The sequence below is a fragment of the Jaculus jaculus genome, chromosome 2 (genome assembly GCF_020740685.1).
Source record: "Jaculus jaculus isolate mJacJac1 chromosome 2, mJacJac1.mat.Y.cur, whole genome shotgun sequence".
NCBI classification, from domain to species: domain Eukaryota; kingdom Metazoa; phylum Chordata; class Mammalia; order Rodentia; family Dipodidae; genus Jaculus; species Jaculus jaculus.
The window spans coordinates 136,221,908-136,246,713 of NC_059103.1; the positions used below are offsets into that span (position 1 = coordinate 136,221,908).

The window sequence follows — 24,806 nt, forward strand, 5'->3', positions numbered from 1 at the left end:
TGAAAGACCTTGCCTCTCAAAACACTCTAGTGGTCTCTTATATCACCCAGAGTACAGCCAAAGTCTTTGTGGTGGTTTGACTGTCTGTCATAGATTCAGGGGTGCATCTTGAGTTTCCAGTGGATGGAGCCCTGCTAGGAAAGAGGTATGTCACTGGGGTCAGATCCAGTCCTAAGGTGTAAGGAGAGTAGTTGGAGCTCTGGCTGTTCTGTGGAGGTGGCTGTTGGTGATGGCTCTCTGCTTGTATCTGTGGAGCCAGCTTATGCCATTGATGGTGTTCTCTTGGAATTTGTAGGCCTGAAATAGACCCTTCCCCTTACAAGCTGCTTTTGTTTGGGTGTTTCTCCCAGCAATGTGAAACTGACTGTAATCGTCTTTATACAATGGTCTACTAAACATTCTGCATACTTTAGTTTTTTAATTTAAAAATATAAGAATCAGCAGAGTGGTGGTTAAATTTATGTGGTCAGATTGCCTGTGTCCCAAGCCTAGTTCTGGTTGTTAAGCTGTGTGACACTGGGCAAGATACTTAACCTAAATATCTTGTGTGTAAAATGGGATAATTAAAATGCCTTTCTCAGGGTTGCTATGAGAATTAATGGATTAATATTTATACCATGCCTACAAGAGAGGGCATATTGTGAACACTGTAAAAGTTTGAAAATAACAAAAAACATTTTGTGCTATGAACAAAGAGTTCATCATAAATTATACATGTTAAAAAAATGTGACACTAGTAACCCTAGATGTAAGAATTTAAAGATAATTCACATATTTCTCAAAGCAAAAGCTAAAAATTACTTTGGTCAATCCAAGTAAAAATGAACGACTGCCATTGTTTTATTGTGAATGGGGAGTTAGAATGGATTTGCACAGCACAATGTGTACTTTTCAGCTCTTTGTTCTTCCTGAGCATCCTGATGCTGAACTGCTTGACTATGTGTCCTTTTCTAACCAGTGATATATTAATGTCTAAAGTACATGCTATTTTCTTTTCAGTTTACTATGTAGATGAAGTGTTATCCTTTACTTTTCTGCTCTATGGCTGGAAATTGATCACTGTATTATTATGAAACATTCTATTTAAACCAATACAACAAATAGTGTATGATACCTACTATGCCTAAGACAGGCACAGGACTTTTAGATAATCATGTGGAATTTCAACTGGGAGTCATAAAATTAACTTTTTAGTGAGAAAGTAGCACAGGCTCAATTTTGAACTTGGCACTAATCGCTTGAATTGCTTCTTGGGGAAGTGAGAGGAACGGCCATTGGCCAGAGGCCATCACAGCTGACTTCTTATGTAACAGGGGTTGCCTTTTATAGCTGAGTATAATTGAAAAGCAAAAGCAACAATAACAAAATAACCCCCCAAGATCCCCCAAACACAGAGCACACCCCAGATCCTTCAGGATCTGCGTTATGACCCACAGAGGAAGGAGGGAGGGACACATGCAGTAAATGCCTCTAGGTTATTTGAAGTGCAGAAAGCTCCCTGGAGAGCTGTATACTTTCAAGTAAGATGAATCGTGGGTATTGGTTCAGAAACACAAAAGGCAATTATAACTTGTAGATTTATGAAGGGTTTTCTAATGTTTGCTCAAGGAAATATTAATTTGAGTTTTTAACTTTTTTACTTTAACTTTGAGAATATGTAATGTGAAGTTCTGTTAGTCAAGATAACTTTTCAGATTTTAAATGGGTTTTTAGTATAAATTGACCTGCTGCTCTCTGCACATTGGAACGGGCTACATACCAGCTTCTGCATAAAGATAAATGCATGTTTGCCAATAGAAATATATCTCAGGCTCAGTAACTATGCCTGTAGTGAGAAGTGTTTTGAGGTTGTGGAATCAATGTGATTGATTAGGAACATAAGACACCATTTAAGTAAAATGTACTTCTTGTTCAATTCCCACTAGTGTGAAACTTAGCATCCCATAGTGTTTGCACAAATAAAGGATGTACAAATGAGCCCTGCCTTTAAAAGAAAAAGTCAGTGTAATTTTTGTCAAATAACTAAGATTTTTCCACACTTTTTTTAATTTTCAAAGAAAACTGGCCTTAAAACACCATCCAGACAAGAATCCAGATGATCCAGCTGCGGCTGAAAAGTTTAAAGAAATCAACAATGCCCACACAATACTCAGCGACACGTCAAAAAGAAAGATATACGACCAGTACGGCTCGCTGGGGCTCTATGTGGCCGAGCAATTTGGAGATGAGAATGTTAACACTTACTTCATGCTGTCAACCTGGTGGGCAAAGGTGAATCACGGTTTTTTTTTCTTCAAAACAATTTCTTGGAAGATCATAATATCACTCTCTTTTTTCTAAGACTTTATCTCAAAGAAATGTTAATCTTATTCCTATTAAACTCTCATAAATAAAATGAGACATCGCTTCCACCAAAAATTGTTATTTGGGGACTTTTTTTTTTTGCTTTAACTTATCAATTAATTATAAAATCCAACATGACTTAAAATACTTCTAGACGTTAATTATATTTGAGTTTGGAGCTTCGGGTTAATTCTCACTGCCCTCCCTTCTCCCTGTGGTGACTAATTAAGAACTGACTCATTGCTTAAAACCAAAAATAATTTATTAGTGTGACAACTGTTTAATAAATTATTATAAGACAAATTTAGCCAGTTACTTACTATCTATAGAGTAGGCTACCTTGACAGAGACAATACTTGGGAGGGTGGGTGATAATTATGTCATGGGCTCAGCTGGAGCTCAACCTGAGGTAGTGAAGGAAATGAGGGGGAAAGGTGAAAATTAGGTAATGAAGGACAGGGAGCTGAGGGGGATGGATATCTGGGCAAGAAAAAGATAACATTTTTGAGGATAGTACAATCAGAATTAATTTTTGCATGGTAAACTTTGTTTGGTTTCCCAGGAATCTCTAATATGCACATGTTTATGGCTGTGTTTACATTTTTATGATTGTTAATGTTTCTTCTGACCAAAGTTTATTTGCACATAGACTTCACATATAGTCCTTTAACATTTATTTATATAAGTTGTGGTAAGTAATAATCATAATTTAAAGCCTTAATTTCCAGAAGAGGCAGGTTTAATGCTCAGTAGAATTCCAATTGCTGCTTTCTTCCAGTTAATCTTTCTAACTTGAAGACTTAGAGAAGAGAGAGTATGTTTTTGTACATATGCTTGAGGAGAAAGTCTGCATCCCAAATCCCCACGTGTCTTGTGCTGATTAACCCACAGTCCTTTGCAGAGGGACCTGGGATGTCAATGGAAGACCTGGGAGGAAGAGAAGGCAGGCCATGCTGAGTGGATGTGAACTTGGACTTAGAGGGTACATACTAGCAGTGTTGTTTATGAGAACAGATTAGCATGCATGTAAAAACATGGGTTTTTGTATGTTTGCCTGTGAACCTTCCTTCCAAGCATGGCACTTTGCATGGGAAGGTACATCTGGAGTCCAGTTACTTATAACCATGCACCTGATTGAATATTACAGTCTATCTGCATAAAGATGAAAATAGATTTTCTTGCCCAGGAAATTGAAGAAATTGATAAAAATTCCTACAGACAAGCCTAATATACCCAGTAGTAAAGAGGTATAAAAAACATTTATTAGTGTGGCTTTGTATAAATAAAGCTACAAAGAGATATACTTTCCCCTTCTGCTTGTGCTAAAAAAAACTGGCACAAAGCCATCATGCATTAAATATGCACAATGTACCATCAAAAATATGTATTTAGAATGTATCTGGTAACTTCTTGTGTTAAGAGTGTTAAGCATGGCACGGGATAAGGCAAGGCTATTTCCCATGAAAGGCCATTTAGTCATGTAAAGAACAAACCAACATTGGGATGGAAGGAAGATTTCCAGAAATCAGCATGGGAATTGTATAGTGCAAAGAAAGGGGCAATGGTAAGTAAAGGAGGGCAGAAGTCCCTGAAGTCCATGGCTGGAGAATGCTCACAGGAAGGTCTTGGAGGCAGTGAGTGTTTTTATTTACCAAAAATTATGGAAATACATACCACTGCAAAAAGATTCTAGATGGGACGATGTGACCAAATCTCTGCACTAGAAGCTACACCAGGGTCTGGAGTAGGTAGGTGGCATCCTGAGGGAGGAAGCAGGAAGAGGCAGGTGAGAGTGTGTCACCATTAAAGAGCACTGCTTAGATCACTGAAGGAGAGCACAGGCCACACAGGTGGGCTTTCTTTTTGAGCTCCCTTGCTTAATTAGATAGAATCTGGATTTCAGTGAAAGATTATAAACTTCATATTTTCTATTTTTAAAAATATTTTATTTTTATTTATTTATTTGAGAGAGAGAGAGAGAGAGAGAGAGAGAGAGAGAATGGGTGTGCCAGGGCCTCCAGCCACTGTAAACAAACTCCAGACTCATGTACCTCCTTGTGCATCTGGCTTATGTGGGTCCTGGGGAATTGAACCTGAGTCCTTTGGCTTTGCAGACAAGTGCCTTAACCACGAAGCCATCTCACCAGCCCCATACTCTCTATTTTAAATAATATATTTTAATAGTTTTAAGTTGATTTTACTCAATTCACAAAAAAATGGACTTCTTAAAATTTCAGACTAGGGTCATTAAAAGAACTATTTTAGTGAGCAAGATTTTTGTGTTGATAGGGAAATCCTGATGCTTTCCCTAGGGAAAAAAATAATTTGTTTCTTAATTATTTTGTATGTTCATTAATTCAGTAGATATTATGTATGTGTGGCATACCAGGTACTAAGCTTTTAGGCACACAGGCTGAAGGGTGACTGACTGTGCAGCTTTCAAGATGCCCACAGCCTAGTACAATAAGACAGACTTACAAGCCAATCTGTTCTAAAGTGCTAACAGGAAGAGCATCCAGGTAGAAGCTGGTATGCCATCCAGTTAGGGCACAAAGGAGGGAGCCATTGTGTTGGAGCAGAATCAGGTTAGACACCATAGAGGTGACTTTTGAGATGCATCTGAGGCACAAAATGTATATTTTTCTAGTGATTAGGGGAATGGGAGTGAATGTCTAGGTGGGAGAATCCACAAGGAGAGCCAAGCTATAGGGCAGGAGCAGTGCTGTGCTGGTGTTAAGGAGAGTTGGCAGGGCTGCTGTTATCCTCTTCAGGCACGCGGTTCTGTCTGCAAGGCAGGAGAGCCACTGTACGGGTTCAGGAGAACATGTATTTCAAATAGTTCACTCCAGAAGCCCCTCACAGGGTGGATTTGAAGAAAGCAAGAGAGAGGCAGAGAGGCTAAATAGGAGGTCACGGAAGTGTCCATACCAGAGATACTGCTCTCTGGCCCCCAATATAAACCATAGAGAGGATGTAAGAGGTCTTAAAGGGGAAACGCTACTGGACCTAGTGGCTAAAGGAATGTGGGTGCGGCAGAATGAGGAATCCGTGTGAGAATGGGAGGGAGCAAGCAGTATTCCACTGAGCTTCTGTGGCTAGTATAATTCATTTCCATTGATAAAGGCATCAGCTCACTTGACTTTGAGTGTTTTTGTCTGTCAGTTAGCTTGTTTTTTGTTTTGCTTTACTCTTCTCTTAATAATGATCCGAATTGCTTCAGAAAAAAAAGACAAAACTGACCAGTCTCATTATTCTGACAGTAAGACATTTCCTCTGAGTAACTTTCATGAGGAAAATGAAAGGATTGAGAAGGTAGTTTCTACAGGGGTGAGGCTGAGGGTGGATATGCAGTCTGTGGGGTGCACTGAGGTATCTTCATCTCTGGGGGTGCATGGGTGCAGACTTGGTTTCTCTGTGCTCCTCACTCCCATGCTGCTCTGCCCATTTCCCCTAGACCCTGTTCGTCATCATTGGCCTCTTGACCGGCTGCTATTTTTGTTGCTGCCTGTGCTGCTGCTGCAACTGCTGTTGTGGACACTGCCGGCCCAAGTCAGCATCCGCAGAAGAGGACTTCTACGTGTCTCCAGAGGACCTCGAGGAACAGATCAAGACTGACATGGAAAGAGGTGGGTGGGTTAAGATGAGAGCACAGGTAGCGGGTGACCTGTCACCATCTGCTAAAGTGAAAGAAATCCAACAACTAACAGTGTGTTAGTGGGGTCGGGGGGTTCCCACAGACTGTCAACAGCTTTGGTGGGTGTTTTGGGAAAGGTGAAGGAATGTTTTACCAAGCAAGGGAAAAGCTGAACTTGACACCATCAGAGAGAAGCCATGAAACACACTGCTGCTAGTGATGTAAGGCAGGTAAGTCACCATCTTGTTAGAGGAGAGTGAGCTCTGTGGGCAGGGAAACTTGGATGAGTGGCTAGGCTGGATAACCAAGGTAGAATTTTCTCTCAAGAGTAGCATTTCAGGGGCTGGAGAGATGGCTTAGCGGTTAAGCACTTGCCTGTGAAGCCTAAGGATCCCAGTTCGAGGCTCAATTCCCCCGCACCCACGGTAGCCAGATGCACAAGGGGGCACACGCATCTGGAGTTCGTTTGCAGTGGCTGGAGGCCCTGGCATGCCCATTCTCTCTCTTCTCTCCCTATCTGCCTCTTTCTCTCTCTGTCACTATCAAATAAATAAATAAAAATAAACAATTTTTTTTTTAAAAAAAAGAGTAGCATTTCAGCCTGTTCCTTTAGGCTTTCCATTGAATTAGAAATCCTAGGCAGAAAAGGTCATCAACTGTTAACTTACTTCTGTTAGCCGACTTCTGGGTTGGGGGTGGGTAGAACAGGAGTGGCTGATTCTTCGCTGAAGCTTTTTGCAAATGCTGGGCTAGTTTGCTAAGTCACCTTCACCTCCACATTTTCATCTGTGTTCATATGTTACCTCATTCTCCAAGTTCATTCTATCAGGAAAGCAAAAAAGAAAAGTATAAAGATAATATCTCATAGAACACAGTATATATAGTTTGTTTTTTGAGATATCTTAGTTTAGGCAAGTTGGGGTCAAACTTGCCATTATATTACTCTGTCTTGTATCTACATTCTTAACTGATGTTTTTCTCCTGTGGACAGATTTTATCACTACCCCCCCCCCAAAAAAAAACCCTGGAAGAATTGCTTGATAGCTGAGACAGTGACACATTGTTATCAGAACTGCTGGAATCAGAACAGTATATTTCTCTGCACTGTGCCAAACCTTGATTCTTTGATCACTCTGAAACATAGCACCACAGACTGCTGAAAGGCTTTCATGTGACTTATATTTCAGCTTCTATCACCTGTGATGCTAAGTAACTTCAAAGTAGCCCAAAGGGAAGAACATTTAGTCATGTGAATCATACTGGTTCCAGACTCTTTCAGAATTGGGAGGTCAGAGAGGAGAGAAGAATTTGATTTTTTTTGCAAACTGTAATCACTTGATATAAGTGTGACCATCCAGTAGCTGGAAGTGTTCTGATTATCATTTTTTAAATTTTTGTTGCTACCCTTGGAGCTGAATTGTGGGCTTATAGTGAGAAACAATTTTATTTTGCATTATTTTTGATACAAAGAAACAAATTTTTAATGTTTTAATGGGGGTTTTCAGAAAGAACAGCCAAGTGGGATTACTAACAGCTGAATCACGTGGTTACACGGAAAGGCCTTTCCTTCAGGGAAGGGCAAGTATTTGTGCCACAACTTGCTTGTGAGTGATCATCCGAGTGCGCCAATCCCATCTGCTCTTGTGAGGGAGATGATTAAGAATAAGGAAGAAAATGTCATATTTGATTACTTTGGCTACAAGTCATTTTCTCTGGGTGTGACTTATTAGACAAAACTTTGTGAGAAAATTTTCAGTGAAATTGAAATGATAGATTCTTCAAGACTAAGGAGGAGGGTAAGTATGAGGTCTTCAGGTCTCTGAGGGTATGCAGTTACAAGATCATGTCAGGGGTCACTGGCCACACTGACCACAGGCTGTGTCTGTAACATCCATCAGTCAGCCCAATAATCGCTGACAGAAGACAAGGAGGGTCAAGAAGATAGGAGGGCTGTCATTGTCAGCTATGCGCCAACATTGTCTTTTTCATTTAAAGTTCTTTTTTTTTTTTCTTTTGGGAAGTAGCTGTTTAATTCTTTATTTATTTATAGCATCTTCAAATGCAGTTTGTTTTTGTTGATTCCATTCCTCACTCCTACCCCTTCTCCCTCTTTCCCCCAGTTCCCTCCCCACTGCATTTTTCTTAGTTCTATTTACATGTCACATGAATCCTTTTGTCTCTCTCTCCCCTCTTCCAGCTCATCTCTTTACATTCACTTTTGATTACTTTCTATGTTTACAGGTTTTATCCACATTTCCCCCCTTCTATATGCATACTTATAGAACAAGCTAAGACCTGCATATCAGAGACAGTATGCAATTTTGGTCTTTCTGAATTTGAGTCACTTCACTTAATAAATGATTCTTTTCAGATTCAGTCATTTTCCTGCAATTTTCATAATTTGATTTTTTTTTTGTACTGCTAAAGAGAATCCCATTGTGTATAAATAGCACATCTTCATTATCCATTTATGTGTCACTGGGCATTTAGACCATTTGCAGTTCAAGGTAATGAGTGCCATTATGGAATTTTCATACATATGTATGTCTCGTTATACTTTCTTCTAGTCCATCATTAACTTTATAGTGGGAAAATCCAAACTCAGTAAGTTGAACCTAGATATCTCAAATGTAGTGCTCCACACTCACTGCCTTACTGATGTTCCTCTTTGAAGTTAGGCATTCCTTTTACTGTTCTTAGGTCTAACACCCCAGAGCCACCCACTCCATTGCAGAGTTTGGAGTCTGCAATTGTCTTTGAATAGATTAAGGACTCTAACCGAAAGGACAAACTTTAGCTTAGTTGTAAATATTAAGAAATCCTATGCAAGGGTGATCCAGGTTTTGTGGCTCTTGAAATACATGTGATCTGGGCAAGCTACTTAAGAGAATAACACAAACGAATTCTGAAAGTGAATATTTACTTAAAGTGACAGAAAGAAATCATAACAAATTGCTGAACTTAAAAACTGAAAAATACCATGTGTGTCACAAAATTGATGAAAAAGCAATCATTTAACTGCCAAACACCTCTGCTGCCTTTCTATATAACTAAATATTGACTGACTGTTTCTTTATATAACAGCAGTGTGTTATATCATCTTCTGTAGAAAAAATATAAAAATAAATCTGCTTTTCTCTATTGTTTGACCAAATTATATATTTTTTATCATTGATGAATTAGGAAGGATTCTCTTAGCTTTACACCTTGTTATTAATAGTGTTGTTATAAATCTGAGGGATTGCTGTATGACTGGGGGACCCTATCTAGTATATTTTACAAATATGTATATGAAATCATATATATAGTAATATTTGGAAGAAATTTCCACAGACAAGTTTCAAACCTTGTTGCCTCCCAGGTCCAAAGCCCATAGGACACATTCATGTTATGTGTCACAGCCTGGGGCTTTGTGTCTCCTAAGTACATGAATTAACATAGTGAGCTATAGGAGTGTTCTTTAAGCCATTTCTACACCCATGTGGTTAACAATAATTAGTTATGCACAGAGTTGGTGCAAATCACAAAATTATATCCCATTAAACTCAAATGAAAGCTATCCTTAATTCTATTTTAATCAAATCCCCACTCCCTAAACTCTTCTGTAACCTTTGTCAGAAAGAGGAAGAAAGTCAATGTGGAAAGAAACAGTTTTTTTTGTTTTTCTTTTCCAATTTTGACAATTTTTTTCCCCCAGTCTCTGTAAATAGACTATTGGAAGATTCTACACTAGTGAAGACCTCTGGGGTTTAAGTCTCATTAATCACACAGTGAAGGCACTGTTGCTTTTCAAACAAAGAGTTCATTATGAAAATCTATGCTTCTTTTGCAGTGAGTGGCATTAGGTTCAGCTTTGTATTCCACTAATCCAGAAACATCTGGCAGCTTATAGGCAAATTTAATGCCAGTTAAGACTGGTAAGAATGAAAAACCAGATTCTATCCAAGGATTGTGCTTTCTGGATGGTGGTCTGACAAGTGGACTTACTTTAATCTGTTCCACAAAAGAAAGGAGCCCACTTAAGGTTCTTTAAGAAAATACAATTAGGGCTGGAGAGATGACTTAGTGGTTAAGGTGCTTGCCTGCGAAACCTAAGGACTCAGGTTCAAATCTCCAGGTCCCATGTAAGCCAGATGCACAAGGTGGCACATGCATCTGGAGTTCATTTGCAGTGACTAGAGGCCCTGGCTTGCCCTCTCTCTCTCTCTCTCTCTCTGTCTCTAATAAATAAAAATAATTTTTTTTGAAAAAGAGAAAGTACATTTAGCCAGGTTTGATGATGCATACACCTGTAGTTTCAGTACTCAGGGGGTTGTGGCAGGAGAACTGCAAGTTTGAAGCAAGTCCTTGTCTCAAAACAAAAACAAAGAAGGAGGGAGGAAAATAAAGGAGAAAAAAGAAAGAAAAAAAAACAAAAGTGGGGCTGGAGAGGTGGCTTAGCAGTTAAGCACTTGCACTGTGATGCCTAAGGACACAGGTTCAAGGCTCGATTCCCCAGGACCCACATTAGCCAGATGCACAAGGGGTTCGTTTGCAGTGGCTGGAGGCCCTGGCACGCCCATTCTCTCCCCCCCCCCTCTCTCTCTCTCTCTCCCTCTTTCTCTCTGTCTGTTGCTCTCAAATAAATAAAAAAGTAAAAAAAAAAATTAAAAAAAAACAAAAGCAAGGAAAATAGAAAAAAGTGCATTCAAAAGAGGCTTCTGGTCACCACACATCAAATCACTGTACTCATAGAAAGTAAGCAGCACATATCAAGACCTGATGTGAGATATACATGCAAAGCCTGGAAAAACTGGGGAAATTACAGAGCAATGACATGACACTGGGACTTTGATAATTTTGTTTTAGTGAAATTACATAAAAATGGCATTTTCTCACTTGGAATATGTTAAACGCCTATATAGTATCTAATCATAAAATCTAAAGTTTTAGAATTGGAAAGACTCCACAGGGTCCATTCCGTCCGAGACTGCTTGACTTATTGCATTAACGAAAATTTTCCAGTGTTTGGTTTATTGCTCTGCTGTCACTACCTTGAAATTTTTAATTTTGTGGAAAACATATCCACTTTTCCACTTTCACTGGTTTCTTCAAATTGTCTATCCAGAAATTGGGACATTTTCCTGGAAAAAGAAAGGTGAGAGCTTAGATAAGACACAGTAGGAAGTGGAAGAATGGGTGGAGTCAGGGATTTATATTAATTATTTATCTAAATGCTGTGCCTCTAGTTACACTATCCTCAGAAATAAAACCAGTATGTGAACATGGTAATTGGAACTTTATTTTTCATAAATGAATACTAAGTTTAATGAAATATAGCATTCTCTTTTTCTATTATTCTATCTTTTAAAAAATATTTATTCATTTGCAAGCAGAGAGAGATAGAGAGAAGAGAGACAGACAGAGAGAATGGGCATGTCAGGTCCTCTGGATGCTGCAAGGAAACTCCAGATGCATGCGCAATTTGTATATCTGGCCCTATGTGGGTACTGGGGAATTCAACTCAGGTCCTTAAGCTTTGTAGACAAATGCCTTGACCATTGAGAAATCTCTCCAGCCCTGTAATTCTATCTGTTATCCAGAAATGTCAATATGTAAATTATAATAAAGCTAATATGAGGCTATTCTCTTTATAGAATAAAAATAATAATTGCCTAACTCCTTTTATACCTTACTAGGCTGATGAAGGAAAGGAAATAACAAGGGTTAAATAGAAAGTACATTTCTGGTTTGCACTTAGTACTATTTAGTACAAATTTCACTTCTTGTATATTTTTATTATATGTATAATTCAACCATGTCTACTGCTGAAGTCTAAGGAGTCTTTGTAATGGGACAATGTGATACAGGTCTCTGTTCAGTAATGGTATTTGGCGGCAGAAGGAAAAGATTGGGTTATTTTGTTTCTTTAAACTATGTCAAAAGATGTAACCCAGCTTCTATATTTAAGAAGACAAGGATAAGCTTGGAGCGATGGCACACACCTTTCATACCAGCACTTGGGAGGCAGAGGTAGAAAGATCACTATGAGTTCAAGGCCACCCTGATATTACATAGTGAGTTCCAGGTCAGCCTGCATTAGTCCTTACCTTAAAAAACAAAACAAAACAAACAAACAAAAGAAGCCAAGGATGTACTGGAGAGATGGCTCAACAGTTAAAGGTACTTGCTTGCAAAGCCTGATGACCTGGGCTGTATTCCCCCAGTACCCACATAAAGCCAGATACACAAAGTGGCACATGTCTGGAGTTCATCTGTAGTGGCACTAGGTCCTGACATACCCATTCTCATTCTCATTCTTTCTCTCTCTCTCTGTCTGCTTTTAAATAAATATATTTTTTTTAAAGAAATGAAAGAAGGAAAGTTCCACCTGTGGTATCTTCAATATTCACTGCCTAGTAGAGAACTTGTAAGTGGCTTTTCATCTTTCTCAAAATAAAAATACCCTCTCTGTAGGATCTTAGGAAGGCTACAATATTCTTTGGAATCAGTTAAGATCAAATGAGAGAGAGGTAATGTCTTGGAGTAGGTGGTAGCACTTGCCTGTACTTTATTAAGCCCTGAAAGGTAAAAGGTTATTTCCCTTACATTCAAATGTTCCCAAATTAGTTTCACTGTGTGAAGTTTTGGAAGCTCTATTTTAAACAAGCTCATTTAGACCCCATGCTCCTCTGATAGCTGAAAGCCACAGTGAAATCAGAATTCCACTAAGAGAGCTTTATCATCCATCTTGAAACAGAATCTTATGCTGTAGAACTCTGTGTGTGTGTGTGTGTGTGTGTGTGTGTGTGTGTGTGTGTGTGTGCACGCATGCGTGTGTATGCACAAGTATGTGAGCATAATAAGGAACAAAAGCAAAATCCTAAATTGCAATCAGTTATCTCTGAATATCATAGCAAAGCAGACCAAAAATGTCAGCTAAATTCAGGGCTTTTTTTCTTCTAAGAAGTCGATGGAATTAAATCCAATCAAAATGCCCCAGCTAACCACTAAACATTTCTTAGGGAATCATGATACTTCCCACTCCTGTCCCCCATGTTTATGGAAGGAGGTTGAATAAAGTATCCAAAGAAAAAGAAGATTTTATGGTATTGACCTTGGATCTTCAACAGTGTGGTTCACTGCACAGAGAAATAAGAGTTCTTCTTGCTTAGCTGTTCTTGGCACTCACTGGGATCATGTCCAAATCCATTCCCAGACATTGAGCAGAAGCAGCCATATGGTTCTCACTCTTGGCCAAGATCTTGAGACATTTATCACACCTGATGTTCAACATGCCTCACATCTGACTGTCCAGGAAAAGGGCATCAAGGAAGGAATTGAATTCTTCCTTTTGTGCCACCCCCTACTCAACCTCTTTCTTATATTTTATACCTGGTCAAGAGGAAACTATTTCTAAATATAATACATAGATGGCTTGGTGGTTAAAGGTGCTTGCTTGGAAGACCTGCTGGCTCCAGTTCAATTCCTCAGACATCCACATAAACCAGATGCAAAAAGTAGTACATGCATCTTCCATTTGCAGTGGGAAGAGACCTTGATGTGCCCAAACACACACACACACACACACACACACACACACACACACACACACACCCCAAAAGAAAAACAACCAGGTATGGTGGCACACACCTTTAATCCCAGCACTCAGGAGGTAGAGGTAAGGAGGCCAGCCTGAAATTACATAGTGAATTCCATGTCAGGCTTGGCCAGAGAGAAACCCCTCCTTAAAAAGAAGAAAGAAATGAAGAAAGAGGACAGAGAGAGAGAGAGAGAGAGAGAGAGAGAGAGAGAGAGAGAGAGAGAAAAGAAAGAAAAAAGAGAGAGAAAGAAATCAGGAAGAAAGAAAAACAATGCATAGAAGATAACACTTGAAGTTTGTCTGGAAGCCTTTGCTGCTGTGTCATACAAAAACATCAAGCAAGCATCAAGGCTGTGGGCCAAGGCAGTAGGACAAGCGAGCCAGCTCAGAAGGGTCTCTGACAAGGCAGCTCCAAGAACCCCTTTGAGTGATGGAGGTCGTCTTTTTTCTATGGCAATCATTTATTGAACACTTAGTGTCTACTTGAGAGTGCGTTAGAGGCCAGAGATAAAGATCTGGTTCCAAGTATCTTGGATATTAAAACCCAAAGGAAGAGATTTAGAAGAGAGTACTAAACTCATACAAAGAGATAACTAATTTATAGCTATATTAAAAAAAAAAAAAAACTGCCAGAAGAGAAGCACAAGAGCTGTGAAAGGGAAGAGCGGGTGGCCTGACCAGCGTGTAGGTGAGGGCAGCTTCCGGAAGGAGGCAAGATTTAAGGTGGAAGACATATAAGATGGGGAGTTAAGAAGTAGGGGTTTATGGAGGTGGAGTACTTTTATAGGGGCAAATGTGTTTTTTGTTTTTTTTTATAAAATAAACTCTTCTTTCATCTTTGCAGGATTTACCTTGAAAAACCTGTGGTTATCTTAGCATAATTAATGCAATCTTCATGTTTTGAAATTTAATTGTTTTGAACACTTTGGAAACTTGTTTGAAATCTGTATATTCTATAAATATTAAAATTCACAGTGATTTTAGTAATAATTTTTGTCATATATTCTTCCTTTAATATTCACCCAAAGTTTATTAAATATTTACAAATAATAAACTTCAATATATATCTGGAATTTTGCATAGTATTTGTTTTCATATCAAAAATCATGTTTTATTTTTCTTTCATAGGATATGCATTATTTAAAGAGATGGGTTTCCTTTAATGAAAGGCAAGCCATAATTTTTATGGAAGGAAACTTCTAAAGATAGTGGATAATTTTACTTTCCAGTATAATTCTGTTTCAATGTATTTCAAGGGGTTTGCTTCCAGTTTATAACTGAGAACTGAGATTACATAGTAGAACAAAGTATTATATACTCTCAATATATTATATAGCTTTAAAAGCCTTTATATAAGCTATAAAATATCTCAGTTTTGTAATTGAATAGACAATTAGTGAAGTCTTTAGTATTACGAGTTATATAAAAATTAATGCTAGGGGCAGATCTTGATCCAAAAAAATATTTGGCACAGTCCCTAAGTGCTGTGGATAACATGGTGAATGGTGTTCTAGCTGCCAGGCAAGGCAATAGAGTCTTACCAGGTTGTTCCATAGTTGTCTTTTTGTTTTTTCGGTTGACTGAAGCAGAAGTTGTGCAGAGGCTGAATTTTACAGTGAACCCTAAAAAACTGAGATAAGCTATCATAAAGGTTCAAACTATCTGTGTGAGATGTGATCAGTGGGGGCTGCTGGAATCCTTGACATTTTACCAGGGAAGAGCAAAACCAGTGGGGATGGCTAGGAAAAAAAGGAAAGGAATCAAGAGGTTGTGGAGAAAAGTGGAAAAAAGTAGAGGAGAGGCAAATTACTATTCACCCATAGAAAAGAACTACTAGTTCATGCTATAAAGTGGGTGAACTTGAAGATACAATGCTGGCATGAAAAAAGGTAGGCACAAAAGACAAATGTGGTATGATGTTATTTATATGACATATCCTAAATAGGGGCTGTGAGATGGCTCAGTTAGTTAAATGCTTGCCTTGTAAGCATGAAAACCTGCATTGACAGAACCCTTGTGAAAAGCCCAGTGTTGGGGGGAGGAGACAGGTAGATCCTTGGGTCTGGCTGGCCAGCTAGTATCACCTACTTGGTGAGCTTTAGGTCAGTGAAAGACTCTGTCTCAAAAAAAGAAATGTGGATGTTGGCTGAGAGAAGTGACACCCAAGATCACCCTCTGGCACTATCATATACAAGTTTGCCTGCATGCATCACACATGCACTCAAAGGAAAAATAATTAGAACAATTAACCAGTAGAGGTGGAAAGTGAATCAGTTGTTGCTAGGGCCTAGGGAAAAGGAAGAATAGGAAGCAACTGCACTGGGTTTCCTTTTGGGATGATGGATTTCTCTTTCATTGTTATTATTTATATTAAATAGATACTGATATTATGACCTGACTTTGTATATCATAGAAAAAATATTGACATTAGTGGTAGAGCTCCTGGTTCAGTTCTCCTTCCCGAGAAGTAATTACCTTAAATTGTTCATGATCATTTCTTACTATTCTTTTGGTATTACAACAATATTTCTATTGCCAGTCAGTGTATTGCTTAGTTCTGCGTACTTTTGAGCTTTAAATGAACAGGTTTTACAGATTAACTTTTCTTTAATTTGTGGCTTCAGTGCAACATTATCTTTCTGAGATTCACCTTGTGCTTGTCATTCATTTATGTTCATTGTTGTATGATATTCTGAGAAAGCATCTCATAATTTATTATCCATTCTACTGCTGATGAACAGTGGAGTGGTTTCCATTGTATTTGCCATTGAAAGTGGTGCTATTATGAACATTCATGTGCCTAAATCCTAGTCATGAGTGCTAGAGATTGTCTGTATATACATGGGAGTGGCATTTTCTTAGTCAACGAGTATTTTTAACTATGACATATTAGACTGTCAAGTAGCTCTGCAAAATTGTAGCATTAATATACATTTCAATTAATATATGGTTCTTATGCTCCACATCCTTTCCTACGCTTGCCATTGTCCAACTAAAAATATGTGCCAATCTGGTATGTGGGATACTATTGTGGTTCTAATTTTTAGCTCCTTGTCTACTAGTAAGTTGAACATTTCTCATATGCTTATTGGTAACTTGGTTTCTCTGTCTATGAAGTGCTTATTCAAATCTTTCTCAGAGTTTTATTAGGATATCATCTGACTTTTCCTTACTGTATTTTTGTTTATTTGTTTTATTTTAAATATTAACTCCTCATGTGTCTGTTTAAAAGATATTCTCTCAGTTTGGTAGTATTGTTTCATGAACTTTCACTGGGAAAGCAAACAAATGTCTATTCCCCCTAGATAGGGCACTAACAACACACCAAATAAATGATTACACCCAAGTCTACCTTGGTGAACCAGTCCATTTAGTTGGAGTTACTTACAAGAGAATGGGTAACGGGTTACTTACAGGGACCTGGGCGAGGAGCCTCATTTGCAGAAGCAAGGGCGACTTGCAGACAGACGCCAGTGATAAACTTCCCTCTCTGCAACTATTAATGCCCGGAATATCTCCAAGGAGGGGTGGGTCCTCATGAGCCCTTCTTCACTTTCATGATGGAATGTTAGTGAGCCAACTTTATGCTGAGACTTCAAGAGGCCAGCAGCCATCTCAAACTCAGAAGACACTTTCCACAACACTCCACCCCTTCCCCCGGCTCTTACATTCTTTCTAACCACTCTTCTGCAGTGTTCCTTGAGCCTTGGAGGGAGTGGTACAGATACTCCATTATGGCTGAACTTGAACAGCCACTTATTCTCAGCTCTTCGACCAGTTATGAGTCACTGAAATAACTGCTTTAGCACTTTATGATCTCAACTTCCATGCCAGTCTGAGTTATGCAGGTCTCACAGAACTTCTCCTGCTTTGTAAAGATCATGTCTCATCATGGGACTCAGCAAAGCCACTCAACCCCCATACCAGTCCCAAGGTAGGTACCTGCTCATCAACCCCTTTCTTAGCTCTGCTGCAAACACAGTCATTCAGCCCAGGGAACAGAGCAGCACACACTGCTTCTCCCGCGTCCTGTACCCTTATCATTGTCTATCCTTCCTCTGTTGTCTCCCATCCCTGTTATTCATGGGGACTTCAGACATTGGGAACCAAGTGTTCTTAGGAATCGGCCCACCAGAGGCTGATTGTCTGCTGATTGCCTGAGATCGCTTAGCCTTTGTCTTAAGGGGCGATGGGGCATTATATTACTCAGTTTCTGTTTCCACAAGTACAAACCTAAACAAAGTATTCTGGAGTAGTTATATCCATAGATATTTAAGATACATGTGAAGTAAAAGGCAGTGATCAAGATGAAATCAATGGAATGATGTATCATATCATATCTTAAAAGATTTAACGTCTTAAAAGGTGTCAATTCTGCCAAATTGATCTATAGATTTTCTCAATGCTGTCAGAAAGGGTTTGCTGAACGAACTTTCATTAAAGAAGTTGGCAAAGCTGTGTTCAAAATTTACACAGAAAAGCAAGGAAAAGGGTGTATTAGGCGCTCCTCAAGAGCAAGTTGGGAGGACTGTTTACAGTATGTCTCACTGTACTTTGAATTGCTATTTCTGTTTTTTTGTTTGTTTTTTGTTGAGGTAGGGTCTCACTCTAGCCCATGCTGACCTGGAATTCACTATGTAGTCTCAGAGTGACCTCTAACTCTCAGCGATCCTCCTACCTCTGCCTCCCGAATGCTGGGATTAAAGGTGTGCACCACAGCGCTTGGCTGTTTTTTGTTTTGTTTTGAGACAACATCTCATGTAACCCAGGTTGACTTGGAACATGTGATTTTCTTACTTCATTTCCCTGCTGGGATTACTGTCATGTGTCACCATACCAGGCTTGTGTTGAACGAAAGTTCATAATCTATTTCATGCTTAGTGATATTTGTGTATTAAATACGAAAGCCTTCCTTATTTCAAGGACATAAAGCTCTTTTATGTCTACTTTATTGTATTTATTGTATGTATTGTACTTTATTGTATGTATTCATTTCCTATGGCAGCCATACGAGATAAAAGCAATGGGTTTGATTTCTTCTGAGACCTCTCCTTGTCTAGTAGCTTGCTAGCTTCTCCTTGTCTCATCAAATGGTAGTCCTGTTGCGTGACGATCACAGCTGTGTTAAACAAGGCTCATCTGAAGAACATTATTTTAACTAACTTCCCTCTTTAAAGACCTACCTATGGAAGGCCACATTCTGATGTACTGGCATCAGGTAAATCAGGTGGTAGGACACAGTTCAGTCTACAGCATGGTACGCCTCAAATTCTCCATGTCCTTAAAGATTTGTGTGTGTGTGTGTGTGTGTGTGTGTGCGCACGCATGCTTAAGTATGTATGTGCCGTGGTGTGTGTAAGGAAGTCAGAGGATGACCTTGGATGTCATTCCTCACGTTCCACCTTGTTTGCAATAGGGTCTCTTAGCTGCTGACTGCTGCATACTGCCGGCTAGCTGGCCTGAGAGCTGCAGTCAGTTGTCCTGTGGCTGCCTCCCATCTCACCATAGGAGAGCTGGGTACAGATGTGCACTACTTCATCCAGCTTTTCATGAGCTCTGAGGGTCCGAATTCAGCTCCTCATACTTGTACAGCAAGTGCTTCACCCACCCAAGACTCTTTTTTTTTTTTTTTTTTTTTTTTTTTTTTTGCTTGCTTCAGCAGCCAATTACTGGAAGACCCATTCACATTCAAAGCTTCCTCTATGATGATACATTTCTTCTGTAAAGTTTTGTCGATATTTATTTAATATATCTTAAGGTTATTTTGTTTGCATATATAACCTTAGATTAGGGCTGGAGATATGGCTTAGCGGTTAAGACATTTGCCTGCAAAGCCAAAGGACATTGGTTCAATTCCCCAGGACCCACATACGCCAGATGCACAAGGTGGTGCAGGCGTCTGGAGTTAGTTTGTAGTGGCTGGAGGTCCTGGCATGCCTGTTCTCTCTCTCTTTCTCTCTCTCAAATAAATAAATTAAATTAAAATAATTTTTTAAAAAGGTTATATAACACATAAATTTAGAAATTTTAGCTGCGTATGATGGTATGTGCCTGTAATCCTAAAACTAGAAAATATGAGATATGAAATCATGAGTCTGAGGCCAGACTAATCTATAGAGTAAGGCCCCATCTCTGAAATATTTTATAGCTACTTGATAACATTTTCTTATAATGCAGTTTATCTTCTGGCTGTAGAAATGCCTTTTGAAAATTTTTATGCATTTCCATGTGCGTCTGTGCCCGTGTGTGTATGGGTATGCTGGGCTCTCTCCACTGCAAACAGGACACCTGATGTGCCACCTTTGTGAGAAGCCTTTTGTGGATGACTAAGAAATTGAATCCAGGCTGGCAAGCTTTGCAAACAGCACCTTTAACTGATAAGGCATCTCCCCAGCCCCAGAAATGCTTTTAAATCAAAAACAAATAGTGTCTCACCTTACTGTATCCCAGGCTGTCCTGGAATACACTATGTAGTCTAGGTTGCCCTCAAACACACACACACACACACACACACACACACACATATATATATATTTTTGGTTTTTCAAGGTAGGGTCTCACTCTAGCCCAGACTGACCTGGAATTCATTATGGAGTCTCAGGGTGGCCTTGAACTCACGGTGATCCACCTACCTCTGCCTCCCATGTGCTGGGATTAAAGGTGTGCACCACCACGCCCGGTTACATCTTGATCCTCCTGCCTCAGTCTCCCAAGTGCTAGAATTACAGGCCTGAGCCAGCACACTGTCTTTAGGAATGCTTTTGATAAGTATTTTACTTTATTAAAATGTAGTCACATTAGCTTTTTTCTTTCTTCTTCCCTTCCTACCCTCCCTCCTCCCCTCTCTCCCTCCTTCCCTCCCTTCCTTTCTTCCTTCCTCCCTCCTTCCCTCCCCCTCATTCTTCCCTCCTTCCTTCCTTTTTTCTCTCTTATCTTTCTTCACTTCCAAGCATAGAGATACTGACAGAGAAACAGAGAAATGAGAGAGAGTGTGGGGCACGCCAGGACCTCTAGCCACCATAAACAAACTCCAGATGTAGGTGCCACTTTGTGCATCTGGCTTATGTGGGTATAAGGGAATCAAACCCAGGTTGTTAGGGCTTGTAGGCAATCACCTTAACTACTGAACAATCTCTCCAGCCCTCCATTAGCTTTTTTTGTTAGTGTGTATGTAATGAATGATCCTAATCTTTTACTCATGGCTTTTTTCTTTGCTTATTCATTAATAAAGAAGCATAGAACTGGAGTTTTAATTTAATTTGATAATACATTTATGTTTTTTCTTTTTCGATTTAGAGAGCCTTTATTAGATTAAGAGAAGGAATTCAGAGAGCTCCCACCATGTGGAAGGTGGGAGAGAGTAAAGCCAATATATTTCTGGGATTTTTTTATAACTAGTGATATGTTTTGATTTTTTTCTGCAAATTTCCTCTTTCTGTGAGAAACTGTATAGAAATAGCCTTTATAAGAACCTGTGGCATGAAGCCAAAAGGGGGGCTGTTTGCAGAGGAGGGTGAGAATAAAGTATAATGACATGTATGTATGAAAATGTGATAATGAAACCCCTTACTTTGTATGTTAACTTTTAAAATTAATTTTTTTAAAAAGAGAACAGACAGAAATACTGCCCAGGAGTAAATGTGAGCTCTCCAATGTACTACATCAAGCCAATTACATTCATAGACTATGTCCCAAGTTTTCTGATCACTAACAAGGTGTAATAACCCTACCACACAATACTGTCCTAACTACTGAGAGCATAATAAGTGCTGTATATATGCTTTCTCTTCTGTTTTTGTTATTGATAATTCTTTTTTCTGTCTTTCTTTTGAATTGTCAGAACTTAAAAAAATTGATTTCTTTGCTTTTGAAATTAAATTTTCTGTTTCACTCTTTTAGAATTATCTTGGAAATTTATCAGACCTACTTAAGTTATCCAAGTCTAAAATTCTCAATTTCACTCACTTCCTGAACAATACAAGAATCTAATAACACTAAAGTTCTGGTCATTCTTTTTCTGACATACATATTTTATTATAATTTTACCTCAATTTTAGTCCTCATGAATTACTATTATCCTTCGTGTGCACATATCTACTATTTTCTTGGCTTGTCCTTCCTCTATAGCTCAGAACTTCCCTCAGATAACCCTTCCTTTTTCCCTCACTAGCATCTTGTAAATTGTGTCTAGGTGACAGAATTTCAGTTTTTCATAAATATATGTATAACATTCCTTTAAAAATTAATATGACTCAGCCAGGCAGGGTGGTACAAGCCTTTAATCCCAGCACTCAGGAAGCAGAGGTAGGAGGATCACTGTGAGTTTGAGGCCACCCTGAGACGACATAGTGAATTCCAGGTCAGCCTCAGCTAGAGTGAAACCCTACCTCAAAAAAGAAAAAATTAATATGGCTTAAGAGTAGAGTTTGTCAGTACATTTAGGTCAATGGATACTTCTTTCAGACATATTAAACATATAATTAAGTACTTTTTGATCTATATTTGCTATTGAGAAAATTGATTTTAAAGCCATTATCTTTGGTGCTTTTCATCACCACTTAAATGTTTAAAATACATGCTTCTCTTTTAGTTTGCCTTGTTTATTCTTGCATCTCATTCAAATATTACCTTTCCTGGGCTGCGGAGATGGCTTAGCAGATAAGATGCTTGCCTACAAAGCTTAACAACTTAGGTTTGATTCCCCAGTAGCTGCATAAAGATGCACAAAGAGGTACATACGTCTGGAGTTCATTTGCAGTCGCTGTAAGCCCTGTAGTGCCTGTTCTCTCCTCCACCTCTCTTTCTTCTCTCTCTGCGTACAAATAAATATTTTTTAAAAATATTAATTTTCCTGCTTTTTTCATTTATTTCTGAAAGTCATGTTAGATATAAGCTAAGCTTTACTTCTCTGCCCTTTGTAACTTTTAGCCTTTTTCATATTTTCTTCTTGTATCTGTCTCACTCTCACATTCTAAATAATCTCTTCAGATCAGCCTTCTGCTTCACCAGTTCTCTCTTTAGATGTTAAACATATACCAATTGTTTTGAGATATAACTTTACATGTTATAACCAGTAGAATTTTATTAATTTCAAATTTAAATGATCATCTTAACAATTCTTTTATTTTTAGTAATTAGTTTTGTACTCAGTGAATACAGTCAAGTTGGTACCATTGTTAGCCTCCTCCATGTCCTACCCCCTCCCCGAGGCCCCTCCTTGTCTTATAAATGCAATAAAGTTTCTCTGCCTCTTAGTTGGTCTTCTGTTCTTACTGTAGGATTTACTTAGTGTACATTATTTTTATGTCATTCTCTTTTCTCCTCTCTCCTCAACTCTCCACTATGAGCTCAATTTTATTATAGTTTTATGGGGACGCTTTAGTGCTAGGTCAAATGTGAGGTCATTTGTTTCTGCTAGGTTCCTGGGAACATATTTGTACTGAACTATTTCAATGTCAGTGATCATTTTTTGATTTCTTAGAATGCATAGATACAGAAAACTTGATTTACCTACTTGTATGTTCATTGGGTTACCTTCATATAATTTTAAGAAGGTTAATTCAACTCAGCACCCCCAAAGAAACAAAACGTTATGTACCCTTTAAGAGATAGCATAGCTATTTTGGACACTAGCTTTATGTGGAAAACTTCCTGTTAGACACTCTACTGAAGCAAGTCTTGGGTTGTAAGTACTGTCCTAGTGAGGTCCAGGCACACAATTATGTACTAGACAACTCTAGGGGTCATCTTTTGTATAAGCTACAACTTTCTTAAACATATTTTGTAGTTTCTATGAAAAGTTTCCCTTGAAGTTGCAGTGTCCAAGCTACACAGTCATATTTAGTCCTGTCTCCATACCCTCAGGATGGTAAAAACTAAAGTGCTAGTACATGAAGTTTAGTAAATGCCCTCAAGGTGACAGCTGTGTTTAGTTCACTTAGCTCTTCCATTTTATAATTCTGTAATTGGCAGAACTTAAATGAATAATGCAGACAGAGTCTCTTCTTTAGAAATTAGACAAGTGGGCTTTCTAATATCTTGAGAATTGATTTGATAATCATTATTTCAACAGAAATACCTTGCTTCATTATTGAAGGAATTTGATAAAAGAGGGATTACTGCTTCTTTATTTATTTTTTGTTTTCTTTTTCTTTTTCTTTTTTAAAAATTTTTATTAACATTTTCCATGATTATAAAAAAATATCCCATGGTAATTCCCTCCCTCACTTCTTTATTTTTTTTTTCCAGATGTGGACATTCCAATTGTTCTCCAGCCTACAAATGCAAATGAGAAAACACAGCTTATCAGAGATGGATCTCGGAGTTATTGCACAGACTCTTAATGGTGGTCCAGTTGAGGGTCCACAGGTCCTCCTCTTGGTTCAGCCATGTCTCTGGGTCCTCATGGGGGAGGTGGGAACATGAAATGCTGTGAACATATTCACATTTGTATTTTATTTTTAGGTTAGGGGAAGATGATTGCTACATAATTTTCTCAATATTCAGACTTTCTCTTTGAGTAGAATTGCTAATGAAAAACATTCAGTTTTGATGAATAAAGGCCTGAAGAGTTGCTTTATACTCTTTGCATGAGGTTAGAAAGGTGGCAGTGGACAGTCTTTGTGAGTCTGCTCTCAAGGTGAGCCACATCTCATTCTCTACAGGCTAAAGTCAGACTATGCCAAAAGAGAAGATAGCCTTCCTCTAGCTAACTAAATGTGGTATTCATACCTGCCACAAATACTGTCAGCAAAACACACATGAGACTTAGGAGTAATTTGTTGATTGCAGAACTCTTTCTCTGTCAATCTTATATATGGTTACAGAAACATGACAAGAGAGAATTCAGTCTTTTAAAGTATATTTTAACAGATTAAAAATTGGCACTTAGTGAAAATTGAGAAGTTAAACCAGGACCAAATAAGTTTTGTATATGTTATTTTAAATTGACTTCAGAAACAACAACAAAACATCTTGATCTGGTTAAATATTTAAGTGATCCATAAAACCATTGTGAGTCTATACCAGCTCCAAACAATGTGCTGATTATTTTCTTGGGAAAAAATTTTTTTTAAATAACCTGCCCAGATTAGCCATGCCAAGAAAAAGAAACACATGGGCTGGAGAGATACTTAGTGGTTAAGAGGCTTGTCTGCAAAGCACAAAGACCCAGGTTTGATTCTCTAGGTCCCACATAAGCCAGATGCACATGGTGGCACATGCAAATGGAGTTCATTTGCAGTGGCT

The 24,806-nt window shown here is 38.6% G+C and overlaps 1 protein-coding gene across 1 annotated transcript in view; it reads left to right on the forward strand.

The window, feature by feature from the left end:
* Positions 1-24,470, forward strand: part of Dnajc5b (DnaJ heat shock protein family (Hsp40) member C5 beta) — a 66,235-nt gene extending 41,765 nt beyond the window's left edge. Inside the window, exons 3-5 of the mRNA XM_045144573.1 lie at positions 2,058-2,271; positions 5,798-5,969; positions 23,808-24,470. Of these exons, the coding sequence (XP_045000508.1) occupies positions 2,058-2,271; positions 5,798-5,969; positions 23,808-23,902 (481 nt within the window). The 3' untranslated portion in view covers positions 23,903-24,470. The remainder of the gene's footprint in view (positions 1-2,057; positions 2,272-5,797; positions 5,970-23,807) is intronic.
* Positions 24,471-24,806: the final 336 nt, after the last annotated feature.